This window comes from Lissotriton helveticus, chromosome 10 (genome assembly GCF_964261635.1).
Source record: "Lissotriton helveticus chromosome 10, aLisHel1.1, whole genome shotgun sequence".
NCBI classification, from domain to species: Eukaryota; Metazoa; Chordata; class Amphibia; order Caudata; family Salamandridae; genus Lissotriton; species Lissotriton helveticus.
The window spans coordinates 91,848,136-91,863,103 of record NC_136071.1 but is presented as its reverse complement, the minus strand read 5'-3'; the positions used below and the strand labels follow the sequence as shown (position 1 = coordinate 91,863,103).

Genomic DNA, 14,968 nt, shown 5'->3' with positions numbered 1-14,968 from the left:
GAGTTTGATCGTCACCACATTCATGGCCCCTGAAGAAGGGATCCACTAATCCCGAAATGCATTGGGCACATTGTCCGAAGATAATCAGACAATTTTGTGCTTTTCTCAACCACATGATTATGTATAAGCACTGATTCTGTTTTTGTATATGTTTTTGGACGTTTTTCCAACAAGCATTGGATATTATATTAAGTATAGTCTAATAAAGTCTTTACAGGTGATTAAGCATGGTCATGATTTATTTGTTTTGAAATTCCATTGTAATGTGTTTATCTGCATCTAAATGATTTTTGATTACGTGAATTTAAAATAACTAGCTGTGCACCCAGTATACAAGTGAACATTCACTTGCGGACATTGTCTATGCCAGGCTGACTGCCTCTACACTGGGGGGCACGCGTAGTAGAGTACTTCTAGTATAGGTGATATTTTCTTGTTAAATTAGGCGTGCCTTGACACCATTCTTTGATGCTGCCCTATACAACATGAGCAATGGATAGATGCTTGGACGTTTGAGACCACACTGTGGAAAAGGAACAGCTTGAAAGCGTGTGTGGCAGGGAACCACTGCAGGAATTTGCACTTTATTTAATCCGATTTTTAAGAATTATTGTAATTGGAAGAAATTACACAATCAAAGAGTTTTTAAAACAGCACAAAAACACTGAGTTTTCTAAAAAAACTTTCCAAGCAGCCAGATGGACAAACTAATAGAGAGAGGGCCTTTTGCAAACATAACAAGTATACATTTGTCTACACTTGTAGTATTACTAAAAGGAAGCGGTGTGGCCAAGTGATTAGTTGCGGACCTAGAACTCCTGATGGGACCTGAGTTTTAATCCTGATTCGGGACCAAAACAACGTGAGATTCTGGGAAATTACCTTCCATGGCTCTGTGCTGATACTTCAAACTTATGAAAATAAGTTGCTGCAATTTGTAAAAAAATCAATAATTTTAAAGTGCGCCGTCTAATACTGTCCCCAACAGATCTTGTTTTCTGTATTATTCTCAACTGAACCCGACTGGTCTACCATTCTGTGTAAAGCAGTTTATCTTTTAACTTTTCCATCTGCTACACAAATGTTCTTTGTAAAGATCACTCATGAGACTTACTGAGTACATGCTATCTTAAATAAAACTAATGTTACACAATTATTAAACTTCGCAGTGTCTTTGGCCAACTAGGCCTCTCTTCGAAGTACGATTGAGGATGTGCTGTTGTTGTGTTCCATTTCAATACATCTCATCCATAGCAGTCGATCTTACAACACTGGTGCACAATGTACCCATTAAAATATTTTAAGAAAAATTAATTAACAGTTACAGCGTAGAAATCTGCCATGGTTGCAGAATGAACTTGAGCTCTTTTACGTAGGATGTACTGAATGCAAGACGTGCATTTCTAAAAGGCCTTTGGTCAGCGGGTGGCCTGCCAGAGATTGGCACGGCTGGCTGATTAGTGAAATACTCACCATTAGTAGGTAGGCCATTGTTTGTATGTCCAAGGAAGTACCCTGTTTTTTTTTGTTTATGTACAAAACATATGTATGCTTAATGTATTCTTTGTCAACCTTAATAACCATGCTTTTGCTATGTTTTCGGCAAGCGTTTGACCGGGGTGAAGGTATAGGGCGAGTACACGGATTGCCCAAGAACATAGACTTTTTTCTGTAGTAAAACCAAACAAAAGTCAATCCTTAAAATCTTTAAAATAACACCCATTTGCAGAGCATCTTGTACTTTCTGACTCAAAATCTGGACACACTTCTCCATGTGCAAACAATACCACACTGTACGTACAACTTTGCAACAAGCACCACCAATGTAAACTATACAAAGAAACCATGTAAACAGTTTAATAATCTCTATAAAAGTTTTGGTAATATTTAAACCTTGGAGCTTTCGGTGTGGTTTAGTAGATCATAGGTTATCTATTATGTTTTCCTAAAAAACAGAACCATCTACAGTACGGTGCATCGTGGTAATTTGAGCCTTACTTAGTTCTAAACATAAATGAACCAATTAAAAACAAAAAAAAAGTAGGAAACGAAATGGGACATGAGAAGAGCTGCAACATGGAGGCAGGCCACAGAAGCAAACCACAGCTTAATTTCCAGGTTGAGGCCCGTCTGAAGGACTGCGCGCCCACCCCCATCAACTCTGATTGGGCTATCCGCTGTTGTTGAAACAACAGGAAAGTGTCAGGGAAAGGTAGCAGAAGATACAATAGAAATTGAATTAAATACAAAAACAAATTCATGGGAGGTGGAACAAAAAAAAATAATAGGAGTGCTGTGGTAAATTTAAAGGCCAGGGCTGAGGATTGCACTGTAGAGTACCCACCAGTTGCATGCCTCCGAGAGATCTCTGTGGTGAGCAGTCCTAGAACCGTGCTAAACTAACCCTCATAGACAACTAGTGGAACTTCACCAAGCAGTATTAGTGCATTTGTCAAGGAACTAGAACAAAGTACAAAAACTATTTGAACAGATTGTGGAACAGCCAAGCAAGAGAGTCACATAAGGTATAAAGGGCGGATCTACGCACTTCGGAGGAATAAGTTAATTCAGATGTAGGTATGAGGTGCGTCTTTAGGAGCTTCTCCAAGGATATGATAATGGGCTGAGTACTTACCTGGGAGAGCAAAAAGCTTTAGACAGTGGTTGTGGTTCCAGTGGAAGATCACTTTATGGCTGAAATGTCTTCAATTTCGAAGTATCTATCAAGGGCAACGCTATTCTCCTGAGTCCCATTGTCTCGGATATCTTTAGAAACCAACCATTAATAAATACTGCTGTCGGTGTGCACGTTCGGGGAAAGGCATTTATTTGCTGATTGTCATTGGGGTCTAGGGTAACATCTATCGTGCCCTCTAACAAGACAGAAGTGTAGGGCAATTTTAGTCCTGCCAAAATGCATGGGTAATGGTGCAACTGCACACAAATTGCAAGGTGTATAATCTTGCTGCCAATATAATTTTCCTGCATGAGCCTCCTAGTGCATTCTTCCAGAAGCCCTGGGTCACAAATAGAAACATTTTGCAAACTGCATTAGAACCTGTTAGCTGCAGGAAATGTTTTGTTTTCTCTTTTTTAAGTATTTAAATCCTACCGAAGTTGGAATAATATTATGGGCTTAATGCACTTCCAAATGTACCAATAAACTTAATTTTCTGAAACAGTCACCGAGGATGAAAACGCTACAAGTTTTGTCCAATTTTACTCACAGAATTTACACAAAAACGCACGAGCTGCCACAACATGTGCCCACAAGTAATCCTGCCAATGCAGCAAAGCACTCGCCTGCCGAAGAGTACAAAGGAATTTTAAAGTTTCCTTTCTCCACTCCTGCCATGCTAACTACATCTTTGCCTACAGTACACAGAGGGCCAGATGTACGACCCTTCTAATTTGCGAGTCGCAAATTGTGTAGTTTTGCGGCTCACAATTTGTGACTCGCAAATTAAAATTTACAACAGTGTCTCTGACACGGTGTGCGCTTCCTAATGAGGGTCGCAAATTGCCTGCCTTAGTAATATTCATAAGGCAGATGCAATTTGCATCTCCCTTGGGAATGGCTAGCACTCCCAGGTATGTTGGTATGCTGGGGGCAGCAGGCCATCATGTCTGTGACTGCTTTTTAAATAAAGCAGTCTCTTTTTTTTGTTTTTTAAATGCAGCCCGTTTTCCAAAAAGGAAAACCGGATGCATATAAAAAAGAAAAATTTAAAGTTAAGGTTTAATTTTTTAAGAGTAGGCAGCGGTCCTACGGACCACTGCCTGCTATTAAAAAATATTTTCACTGCCAGTCACAAAGGGGGAAGGGGACCCCTTGGGACCTCTTCCTGTTTGCGAGTGGCTTGCCACCCATTTAAAATGGGTGGTAAACTGTGAGTGTTTTGCAGCCAAAAAACAATCCGTCATTGAAGCCCGAGTCGCTATTAGGAAGTGACGCCCTTGGCCCGCGCCTTCCTAATAGAGAGTCGCAAACTCTATTTTGCAAGTTGGTAATAGGTTACCGACTAGCAAAATATGGTTTGTAAATAGGGCAGACCTATTTTGCCATTGTAAACGGGCCGGTTTCCCATTTGCGGCTGCAAAAAACAGTCATACATCTGGCCCTGAATCCGTGTATAATTGAAGATGCCAAGAAATGTGTTATGGCTTAAGAAACGTTTGTACACTTGATTGCAGGGAATGAAGACTCAATCTTAGGGGAAACAAATACTCCATCTCTGAGAACCAAGACTCCATTCCAGCAATTGAAGGCTCTGTCTCGGAAATGGAAGATTCTGCCTCAGCTCATGGAAGGCTGTGGCTCGGAGAGCGAGAGTGTATGTCTCAGCAAACCATAGCTGCTGCCATTGCACACTGACGGACCATAGCGTGCGTCAGAGAGAGCAATGGCTCTGTCTCGGGTAGCAAAAGATCTGTCCCAAGAAGGAAAGACTACATCACTTGGAATGAAGGCAAATCTAATTGAAAGAAAGTGCCATCTCTAGGAAAGAGCATTGTGTCCCTTGGAGTGTAGGCTTCATGTTGCAGAATGAAGGACCCATCTCAGAGAATAGAATTTTGCTGATTTCAATGAAAGCCCCAAATAAGCGGACGAAAGCCTCATGCCCATGACTGGAGGACCGACCACTCATCAGGCATAAATGTCTCCTCAGAAGAAGTCAAGATCACTTTGGTAGCAAACAAAGATTCTGCTCTAGGACATGAGATTTTAGAACATAGGCTCCTTCAACAAAGGATGTGCCCACCCCAGAATGGTTTCCCTGGCACAAGGTGGCACGCATATGAAGACCTGAATGGGAGACCTGGAGCTCACAAGCAATTGGTAACCACTTTCTAATCCGTCCCCAACAAACTTTCTTCCTGCGCTACACAGTGAAAGAGCTGCGAAAAACCATGCCACATCTAGGACAAACAAAACCACACTAACGCTGTACCTGTAAACAATCTACTTGAAAGCAATGCAAAAGTAATATGCTGAGGTTAGGGCACTGCAGAAAAAAAGGTAATTACCTTATTTTGGAGGATGCAAAGGAGACCAAACAGGACTGTGATTGAAAAGGTAATGTAAAACCCCAAACTGCATAATGTAGCAGGACTGACATGCCCCCCCCTCGAAACACACAAACGTATAATGTGTGAGGTTTCTACATTTTTTTGATTTTCCCTTTCTTAAAGAGACAGAAAGGAAAAGCAGATATTAGAGTGACCCCAACAAACAAAGAGAATGTGACATTTATGTCCATTGATGCAACTGGTTTGAATTTGTAATATAGCAAAGTAGTCCAGGGGTTCCAGTGTGTCGACTGCAGCCCTCTCTTGATGAAAGTGCGCCACGTTAATAATTAAATGCTGGAAGACTTCTCTTTCCATGAACCCTGAAAGCGAGGGTGGACCGGCCTGCATTCCTCCAGTAACAACGCAAAGGTCCTAAACTAGGGTTAGTCTCCATATGACATACAATTGCGGTTCTAAAGTTGAATATTACCATTCCAGCCACACATCTGCAAACCTACTCATGAATGTGGCCCTTCCAGCCACACCTAAGTGATTCTGCAGTCAACCAGTGACCTATCACCAACACTTCCGTACGGTTATAGTCAGACAGGATCTGTCAAACACCACTATAGCTACGCTGATTGACAAGAGGATTCTAGGCACACCTCTGTAGGTTCTACAGTCCGACGTAACCATACCAGCCAAAATGCAGCATCAGCCAAGATCTTTTATTCACATCTCTTGAGAGAGACAGTGTGACATTGTGACTCCAGCCACATCTCTCTGGCACTCTGAGACACCATCAAACCATCTACACTGCCAGCCACACAGCATCTTTAAGAAACGCCTACGTGATGCAACAGTCCGTTGCTTGTAACCCACTTCCTTAGAGCCACAGGTATTGGTCGCCACACCTTCATGGGGGCTACAGTCATACACGGTCTTTTAAGCACATCCCTATAGTTCTATATTCGGACAAGATCTTTCAGTCGCACCTTTATCAGAAAGGATCCTTTAGTTAAATCAGTGTAGTGCTGCATTCAAACAACAGCTTTTAGCACTCTACCATGTAGCTTTGGTCCTTCTTTAACTAGTCCACGGTTCTCCAATGTCAGCCCTAGAGGGCCGGATCCATGCCAGATTTTTTAAGATATCCACATTTAGATAAATGTAGTTGAGCAAAAAATCTGGCATGGATCTGGCTCTCCAGGACTGACATTGGAGAACCCTGCTCTAGTCAAACAGGGCCTGTTATCACAACTCTTTGTAGTGCTATATATTTTTAAAGAAGATCGATTAGACACACCTCTATAGTGCTGCGATTGATCAGGGTATTGAAAACTATGCTGTGTGTGGTTGTGTAGATGTGTGGCTGAATGCTCCTGTCCACCTGTATCACTAGTCAGACAGGGTCTTTCAGTCACACGTGTGTACTGCTACCATTGAATATGATCTGCTAGACAAAAATCTACATCTTTGAAGAGGCTCTTTAGATCTCATGCGTACAGTGCTAGTGTCAGACAGCATCTTTTAAACACCCCTACTGGTATACAGATGAGTGAGAATGTCAGGGCCTTGCTGCCACTTGGTTCATGGTCTTAGACAGAATAGGTTTAGCCAGACCACAGTTATTCTGCAGTGAGACGTAGAACCCTGGTTTGCGCCAGATAGGGCGACCACCTCACTCCAGGTCACTATAGACAGACACTGTCTCTAGTCCTAAACTGTACACCTACAAATTATTTTTTTAATGAGTTCAATGGAAGAAAAATAAGACTACTACACTCAGAATAATTTAGGCTGTCACTCAACAGTCCGGGACTTAAAAAAGTGTCCGCACTGACATGGAGAGAGGGAGGTTGTCGCACTAGCAAAGAACAGAGGCATCCACTGCATGCAATCTCTAGACATTCTCTAAAGAGCAAGACTGTTTTATCTAACTGTGGGGTACCGCCTCTATTTCCTTTAACATAAGCAGATCAGCATATAGAACGCCTCCATTGATGTCCCTTCTGCCTTGGCTACTTCTGTCGTCACATGGGTAAACTTGAACCAAATGCCCTACTACGGATGAACTCTTCTAGCTTCTGATCTCCTTGAATGTGATGCTGTGTCACGCCCAGAATCATGGGGCTTGAAGGGAGTTCGCTTTTCCTCCACCAGGGTAACAATCTGTTCATTCTGAGTCCCAGAGTGAAGGGAAGGGAGACCATTAGCCCAAGAAGCTGGAGGACGAGTACCGAAAAAGCCCGGCACCGTGAAAAATTGAAAGCCTAGTGCATTGGCTTGTTGCATCCAGACAGTCTGTGCATTGCTTCAGTAAACAGGAGATGGTGTACGATATAGGAGCAGCAGGTCTGTGGACCCAAGTTACATAACATTGACGTGTGACCTCTGAACTCGCAGATGAAAGTTCTTTAACACTCTCGAGGAAATTATGGTGACTTGGTGGTATCCTGTTTCTCAAACCCATAGGCCTATTTCTCAACCGGGCAGCAAAAGGGGGCAACAAGGTCTTCTTATGGACTCAGTGCAAATAATTTGAAAAGTTCTAACCAGATTATTCATGTTGAAAATGGAGGTAACATGGTCACATTCACAACACTGTCTAATTTGGGTTACTTAAGGGAAATGGGGTCATACATTACAGTGTTGAGATACCCTGTCTCCAGGCATTGCTCCTTGAGGAAATATTCTGATGTCAAACAATATTCTTTGACACTGGTTGAGAATCCAGTGCAAGCATTCCCACAGCTTTAATCTTCTTTCTCTCAGCCCTGGAGAGCCGGTAGCAGGTCAGCTATGCTGTCCACGTAGTAATCTGGGACCATGCCTTGACTGGAGGGGCATCCGCTGCTCTGGTGGGCCTGCGCATCCTCCAGAGTGGAGAACCCCGTCAGGGTCAGGATGGTTCGGAGGCCACAGTTGGTGCCCATGAGGATGTCGGTGTCGAGCCGGTCTCCGACCATGACTGTTCGAGCCGGGTTGATGGTGTATTCGCTGGCCACACAGTCCAGGATGAAGCGGGTGGGCTTGCCAATGATCTGGGCCTGGCGGTGAGCTGCTGTCTCCACGGCTCTTACCAGACATCCAGTGCCTGAAACAGAATGAACAAGCATGAGGTACAACACAAAGAATCTCGAGCCTCTAATCCTCATTTCCATTATAACCACGATTCAATCTCCTCTGTGTTAGAAGTGGTTTGACAATAGCAGTCTATAATGAAGAAAATTGGAAACTCCGCCGTTTTAAAGGTGTGTGATCCAGTGAGAAACACCAAAGATAAGACAAATTCAGCAAAAATGCCATACGTGTCATAAACCAAGGTAACCCTACTGTAAACAAATGAAAAACTAACAATTGAAGAAATCATTGCCAATTCCAATAAATAATTGTGGTTGAAGCTAAAAATATATATCATATGTTAAAAGATATTGCTCGGCCTTATATTAAAAAAGTGAATCTTTATGAAGGAGTGAAATTCACCTGGATAAATCAACCAAAATAGAATTACTAGTGAAAAAATAATAAAAGAAAAAAACACAATCACAAATCAGTCACAATAGAAACAATCTAAAGCTCAGATACCAGGGTTACAAAACTCATTGACACAAGGGTATTACTTTATCAGGAGACTTGAAACGGCTACTGCACCCGGCCAGACCGGGTGCTGGTGATGAGGGAAGTCGCATGCATGTCTCCGTTTAAATATAGGCAGCGTCATCGTTGGCTATAAACAACTAAAAAGCAGGTCCCGAGATGGGTCCCTATCGCACTCTCCATTTTTGCGCTTCGCATCAAAGTGAACGATTTGTCCTGTTCCGTGCCTTGTGGCTCTGGATAACCCCAATGTGTCCATGTGAGTATTCTGGTACTTGACTGTTTTGCAATGTAAATAGGTGATGTACTGAATTCCCTGATTAAAACCAAATAAGGAGGCTGAGTGATGAAGCAAGCGAGTAGTACCTGAGCCAACCCACAATTGCCACCCTCCCCCCAATGTCCCCCGCTCCCTGCACCCTCCTCTGTGGCTTTGGGGGGGGAGGTATGCATCCTTTTACCTGGAATGCAAACAGAATGTTGCCCCCTTCCCCGCGACAGTCCAGGAAGAGATTCTAAAATGTGCTTTGAGTTCAATCCCACCGTCTGAGAGACCTAGGGTTGAATGGGCTCTCCCTCCAGGGTCAGGGTCTGAATACAAATACAAATCCAGTTGGGTAATCCAGCTACTGTAGGCCAGAGCTCTAAATTACCCCCAAAAGAGCCTGTTGCCTTAGGACATAGTTAACCCCTCCCATGCTCGTGAAGGAACCACTCCGTCACGAGCCTCGGGTGGGCTGTGCTGGTGACAAAGCGGTTCCGTCACGGCCTGCGCGGCGTGTTCTATTGAGCGGGCGGGGCCGTGACAGAACCGCTCCGTCACAAGCACAGCCCACCCGAGGCTCGTGACGGAGCGATTCCGTCACAAGCATGTGAGCGCCGCGCCCCCCCCCCCTCCCCCCTAGCGCTGCGGCGGAATTGCCGCCGTAGCCAAGGGGTTAAACTAGCTAACAGAATGGGGAGTATTTTACCCTTGTTGGCCAGGAGCAGTCCTATGAAAGCTATGACCGGGGGTGGGGGGCCTCAAGTGATAGTGGATGAGCAGCCACTGACCTGTTGCTGACTGATTATTACACGCTGCAAGGGCTGCTGTCTGCAAAGTGAGGGATTGGAGCTGCCTGGCATGACAAGAGGTGGCAAATATGCATTCACGCCATGTTTTAGGGCGCCAACGACTTGGTAAACAGTATGTATTCAATGATGTTTTTCTTTAGGTCATGTGGGGCGCCGCAGACGTTCTGTCTACTCAGAATTTCTATTTTCATTTACTTAGGCCTGAGGGATGCTGTGTTGATAGTGCTGTTTTTTGCATTTGCAATGCAATAGGTCTCGCATTTGCGAGAGTTTGAGCTATTGGCATTGTAAATGACAATGCCTTGTATTTATCTGTTTTAGAAACAACACATAAATAAAAGGTATTGTCATTTACAATGCCAATAGCTCAAACTCTCGTAAATGCGAGACCTATTGCATTGCAAATGCTAGTCTCTGCGTGAGGGAGCCCTAATCTAAGATTTCTTTCTTTTCTATATTCTTTTTTTCCAGCGCTCCTCTCTGGATGTTGGTCTGCTCCAGGGAGGCGCTGCGGCCCTATGATGAAGCATGCCACTCATTGAGTGGGTAAGGACAGTATTTACACCCCTGAGGGATTCCCAAATTGGGTTATAATGTTCTCTTTTATTCTGCCTTACTTTTTCTCGCCTCTTTCATAAATTCAGGGGTATTCCGTTTTCCTTCCCTTTTTTAAAGGCAAAGAAAATATTTTTTGAACTAGGATGGGACTAGCTGGCCCAAGCCCTAGAGGGTAATACGTATAAACAAACACATCTTGAGTTATTATCCCTATTTTCTAGTCCTCGTGTAGTGAGTACCACACACAAATATGACAGCGATATTGGATAGGAACGCAACCGCGTTCTCATTGACAAATCATGTAATATAGAATACAACTTGTATAGCGCATTGTCAGTTTATACACTGATATTATTGCATCACAAACCGCTACTGTTTGATATATAAATATAGCTTTCTTTATGATGTAATCTATTGGTGTGCGGTCTTATATTTGATTTTTTTTCCACTAGCTTTATTCCCACTTGTGAATTACTTATTTTGTTTCTAGATGTTACTAATTGAGCATCCTAAATATAATTTCATATAGTGTACCTGGGCTTAAATGATGCCCTTGTCTACAGTTTGTCGTTCTGGTGTTGGATACCCTAGCTCACAAGGGGTTTTTGAATTGCCCTTTTTTTTTTAAAATTAAGAGCAAGACTGACCACATTTTACACCTGACACAGGATGACTTCAGAATTCTGCACATATCTCTCCCCAGAAACCCTATCAATGTGTTTGTGGGGTTCCCGTACAAGTGCGCCTCAGTTAGATATCCCCAAGTTAAGGAAGTAATTTGTTTACCATTTTAAGTTGCAGCCTTCAGTCTTGCCACATTTAGGGATGTTGGAATAAAATATGACTGCCTCAAAGTCATATGTGTGACTTAAAGACAGCTGTACATCTCCTGGGCACCCACTTCACTTTGTTCACTACCCTGGGATTTTCACTATAAAAAGGCATATGCTTTGTTTACTTGCCCAGAGCCAATCGGACTAAAGTGCTGGATTACAAACCAAAACCAAATAGCTCAAACCTTCAAATTTTGCCAGTAAAAGACATAGATAATGTAAGAAAACAAGACAACTTATCTGCTCAGAGCCGCATTTAAAAGAGGCAGACTCTTGCTGGCTCATGCCCTTTATTATAGCCCGCCGTAGAGGGCTATACCGGCTATTAAAGGCCCTCTCCAGCGTTCGGCTCGGGCCTTTAACAAGGGAGAGGGACTTTAATAGCTGGTATAGCCCAGCTACGAAGGGCTATAGGCTATTAGAACATTCTGCCACTAGAGGGCAGAATGTTCTAACAAACAAAAAAAAGCCTTATGGGAGCGTGAGGGGATTGGAATCCCCTCCCCCTGAAGCCTTTGTTCACAGCCAGAGCTGTAAACAAAGAAACATTGGAATGTTGGAGCTCCAGGCTTATACCAGCCATTATAAGCTTAGGCTACTCCATTGTTTTTAATGGAGCTCCCAACATTCCAATGTTCTAATCATTCTGAATGTTCTTTTATGGAGCCTTTTAACTATGATGTATGCAGCTGCTTAGAGACTGCATTAAAAGTCTATGCATAATGTGAGCCTCCGTGTCTTTAATGAAATCCAGATCCTCTAGTCAAGGTAATAGGAGAACCGCAATTACAAACCTTTGGGGGAAAAGAACTCTAGGTAATTCAAACAGGGTGTCAGAGACAAAAAAGACAGTTTAGCTCAGTGGGAATAGTATGCACTATAGACAGCTCGATGTAAAATGAAGACTGGGCAAATTATACCGCCGCTGGCCACTCAGCCGCTGACCTCCTTTCAATAAAATGAGTGTAGTGAGTTCAAAACCTTGACTGATTAGTTCATAAAAACATTGCTAGCTAACTGTTATAATCACTATCGCTCAGTCCTGCTCTTAAACCTAGAGTTGCCAGGCACTGCGAGTGGCAAAAAACACTACTTTTCCAGGTGAGATTTTCTTTAACTAAACAGTGCATTCTGGGAGTTGTAGTCCGATTCCATTTACCTGCATGAACACACCTGGGGAGTTCTGGCAAACCTTCCCAGACCCTGTCCTTACCTGGTATGGCTCTCCCTCCTTCCAGTGGGAGCCGGGTGTCTGTGTTGGTGGCCAGGAAGAGGCAGGTGGGGTCCATCAGGTAGGCCAGCGCCTTGGTCAGTTTCATGTAGCTGAAGTGCTCGTCGAAGCCCACCACCACGGCTCTCACCTCGGGGTCGCGGCTGACCCCAGCCCAGTCGCCCATACCGCCACTGACAGGGTCCGGTCCAGGCCCCAGGTAGGGGATGCCCTGGGCTTCGAACTCCTGGCTGAGAGCTTTGCCACCGATCAGGTACACCTTGCCCTCCAGCTGTGTGATCTTGCGCAGGTAGACCGCCGTGCAGAAGGCGGTGCCGAAGACCTCTTCCTTGCGGACGCTGAAGCCCATCCTGGCCAGCTTCTCGGCGTACATCTGCCGGGTCTTGGTGCTGTTGTTGGTGATGAAAAAGACCTGCTTGCCTGCCTTCTTCAGGCCATTGATGACCTCGGGGGCCCCCGGGACCACCTGGTCCCCGCGCCAGATGACCCCGTCGCAGTCAAACAGCACTGTCTCCACAGTGTCCGACAGGAATTTTTTGGCCTCTGCCCCTGCCAGCCGCAGGCACTTGGAAGAGGACATGATCGGGGGTGTCGGGAAAACTGTACTAAGTTCGTATTGTAGCGCTACAAAACAGCATTTAACCGTTTCTTGGCGCTAGTAATTTTGGTAGCAAAGGGGCCGGATGTACAAGAAAATAAAAAGTATTTGACCAGGATCACAGAACTTGGTCTAATGAGGAAGCCAAGATTAGAACTCGGGGTTTTTGGTTCCTCAGAGTCTTTCCTCGTTTTACTATTTGGAAAATGTATCAACTGCACCGCGCAAGCCAGATCACTTACCCCTCTCTATAAAAACATTCAATTGAAACCTGTCTTAAGTTTCACAAAAAAAAGTAAATTTTGCATAAATGGGAAAAAGTCCCTACTACCCCCTTGTGCTGGCGCTGCCACCCACACTCCAATCCCGACCATAAATGACAGGCGCTTCTGCTGCGACAGTTTTGTGCAACCTAGCTTGCTGCGAAGGTCTCCTGTGATTGGTCGGTTGGCCAAGATGAAGGTCGTGATTGGCGATGACTGCCTGCAAGCAGGTTCACTAGCACCGGCTTGCTGACCTTTTCTGCTTTCACTGTCAAAGCGTGAACGGTGCTGCTTAAAGTGCCAGCGCAGCATTTCACACCCGCTGCAAATGCACCGGGCAGCTGGAGCTGCACCGACCGCAGAGATCGAGGAGTGATGTTGCAGCGAGAGCGCTCAAGTTTTACAGGCTCGCGAGTGAACAGCCCGGGCTTCAGTTTGCATTGTGGGATTTGTAGTCCCGATTATCCCCATAGAAAGTCAGGATGACAAATCCTAGAATACGAAACAAAAACCCCGGACTGGATAAACTGCTCACGCATGGTTGGGCCAGGGAAACCTGGGAGTTTAGAAGGGGGGATCTCTGGAATTACGTTCCGTTGCATTTTACAGCGAGACCTCTTTCTTCCTGCCTGCTCTCCCTCTGCGCACTATTACCTCATTCTCCAGGTCCCCGCGGGTGCACCAGAGGAGTGGCTGGCCAGGGTAACAGGCTTGTTGCATTTTGAATGTGGAAAAGTACAGAGCCAGCAGCACCGACCAGCCCCGCCCTTGTTCCACCCAGGGCGGCTTGGAGATTGATTTTAAAGCGCGCCGAAGAATGCAGACGAGTCACGAGATAGAAGCTATGACTTCTCGGCTCGGCTGTCTTTGCTCGAGACTCAAAGACGATGGGAGAGAGAGAATGTGAGCGAGAGACTGTGTGAGTGAGAGAGAGACATGGAGAGAGAGAGAGAGCGAGAGAGCCTGAGAGAGAGAATGTGAGAGAGACAGAGAATGTGAGAGAGACAGGGAGACTGTGTGAGAGAGAGAGAGAGACTGAGTGAGACAGAGAGACTGTGTGTGTGAGAGACACTGCATGAGAGAGACTGTGAGAGAGACTGTGAGGGAGAGAGAGAGAGACAGAGAAAGACTTTGTGAGAGAAAGACAGAGAGACAGCGAGAGAGACTGTGAAAGAGAGAGAGACTGTGTGTGTGTGAGAGAGAGAGAGAGAGACTGGGAGAGAGAGAGACCGTGTGAGAGAGAGAGAGAGAGAGAGAGACTGGGAGAGAGAGAGACCGTGTGAAAGAGTGAGAGACTGTGAGAGAGTGAGACAGAAACTGCGTGAGAGAGAGAGAGACTGAGAAAGACAGAGAGAGAGAGAGAGAGAGAGAGACTGTGAGAGAAAGACAGAGAGAGAGACTGTGAGAGAAACAGAGAGACTGTGTGAGAGAGACGAGAGAGACTGTGAGAGAGAGACTGTGTGAAAAAGTGAGACAGAGAGACTATGTGAGAAAGAGACTGAAAGAAAGACTATGAGAGAGAGAGAGACTGGGAGAAAGAGATCGAGACAGAGAGACTGTGAGAGAGACTGAAAGAGTGAGAGAGACTGCGTGAGAGAGAGACTGTGAGAGAGAGACTGTGTGTGAGAGAGAGACAGACTAAGAGAGAGAGCGAGGAAGAGAGACCTTGAGAGAGACAGAGAGAGAGACTGTGTGTGAGAGAGAGAGAGACAGCGAGAGAGACTATGAGAGAGAGACACAGAGAGACTGTGAGAGAGAGAGAGAGAGAGACTGAGACCTTTCTCTCTATCTCTCCACT

General features: G+C 44.8%; 1 protein-coding gene across 1 annotated transcript; it reads right to left on the bottom strand.

Annotated features, from left to right (window-relative positions):
* Positions 1-554: 554 nt before the first annotated feature.
* PGP (phosphoglycolate phosphatase) lies at positions 555-13,586 on the bottom strand. The gene is made up of 2 exons (XM_078664835.1): positions 12,292-13,586; positions 555-8,110 (listed from the first exon to the last, which is right to left on the bottom strand). Exons 1-2 carry the CDS (start codon positions 12,887-12,889, stop codon positions 7,785-7,787), a joined length of 924 nt encoding a protein of 307 aa, XP_078520961.1. The 5' UTR covers positions 12,890-13,586; the 3' UTR covers positions 555-7,784.
* Between the last annotated feature and the right edge of the window lie 1,382 nt (positions 13,587-14,968).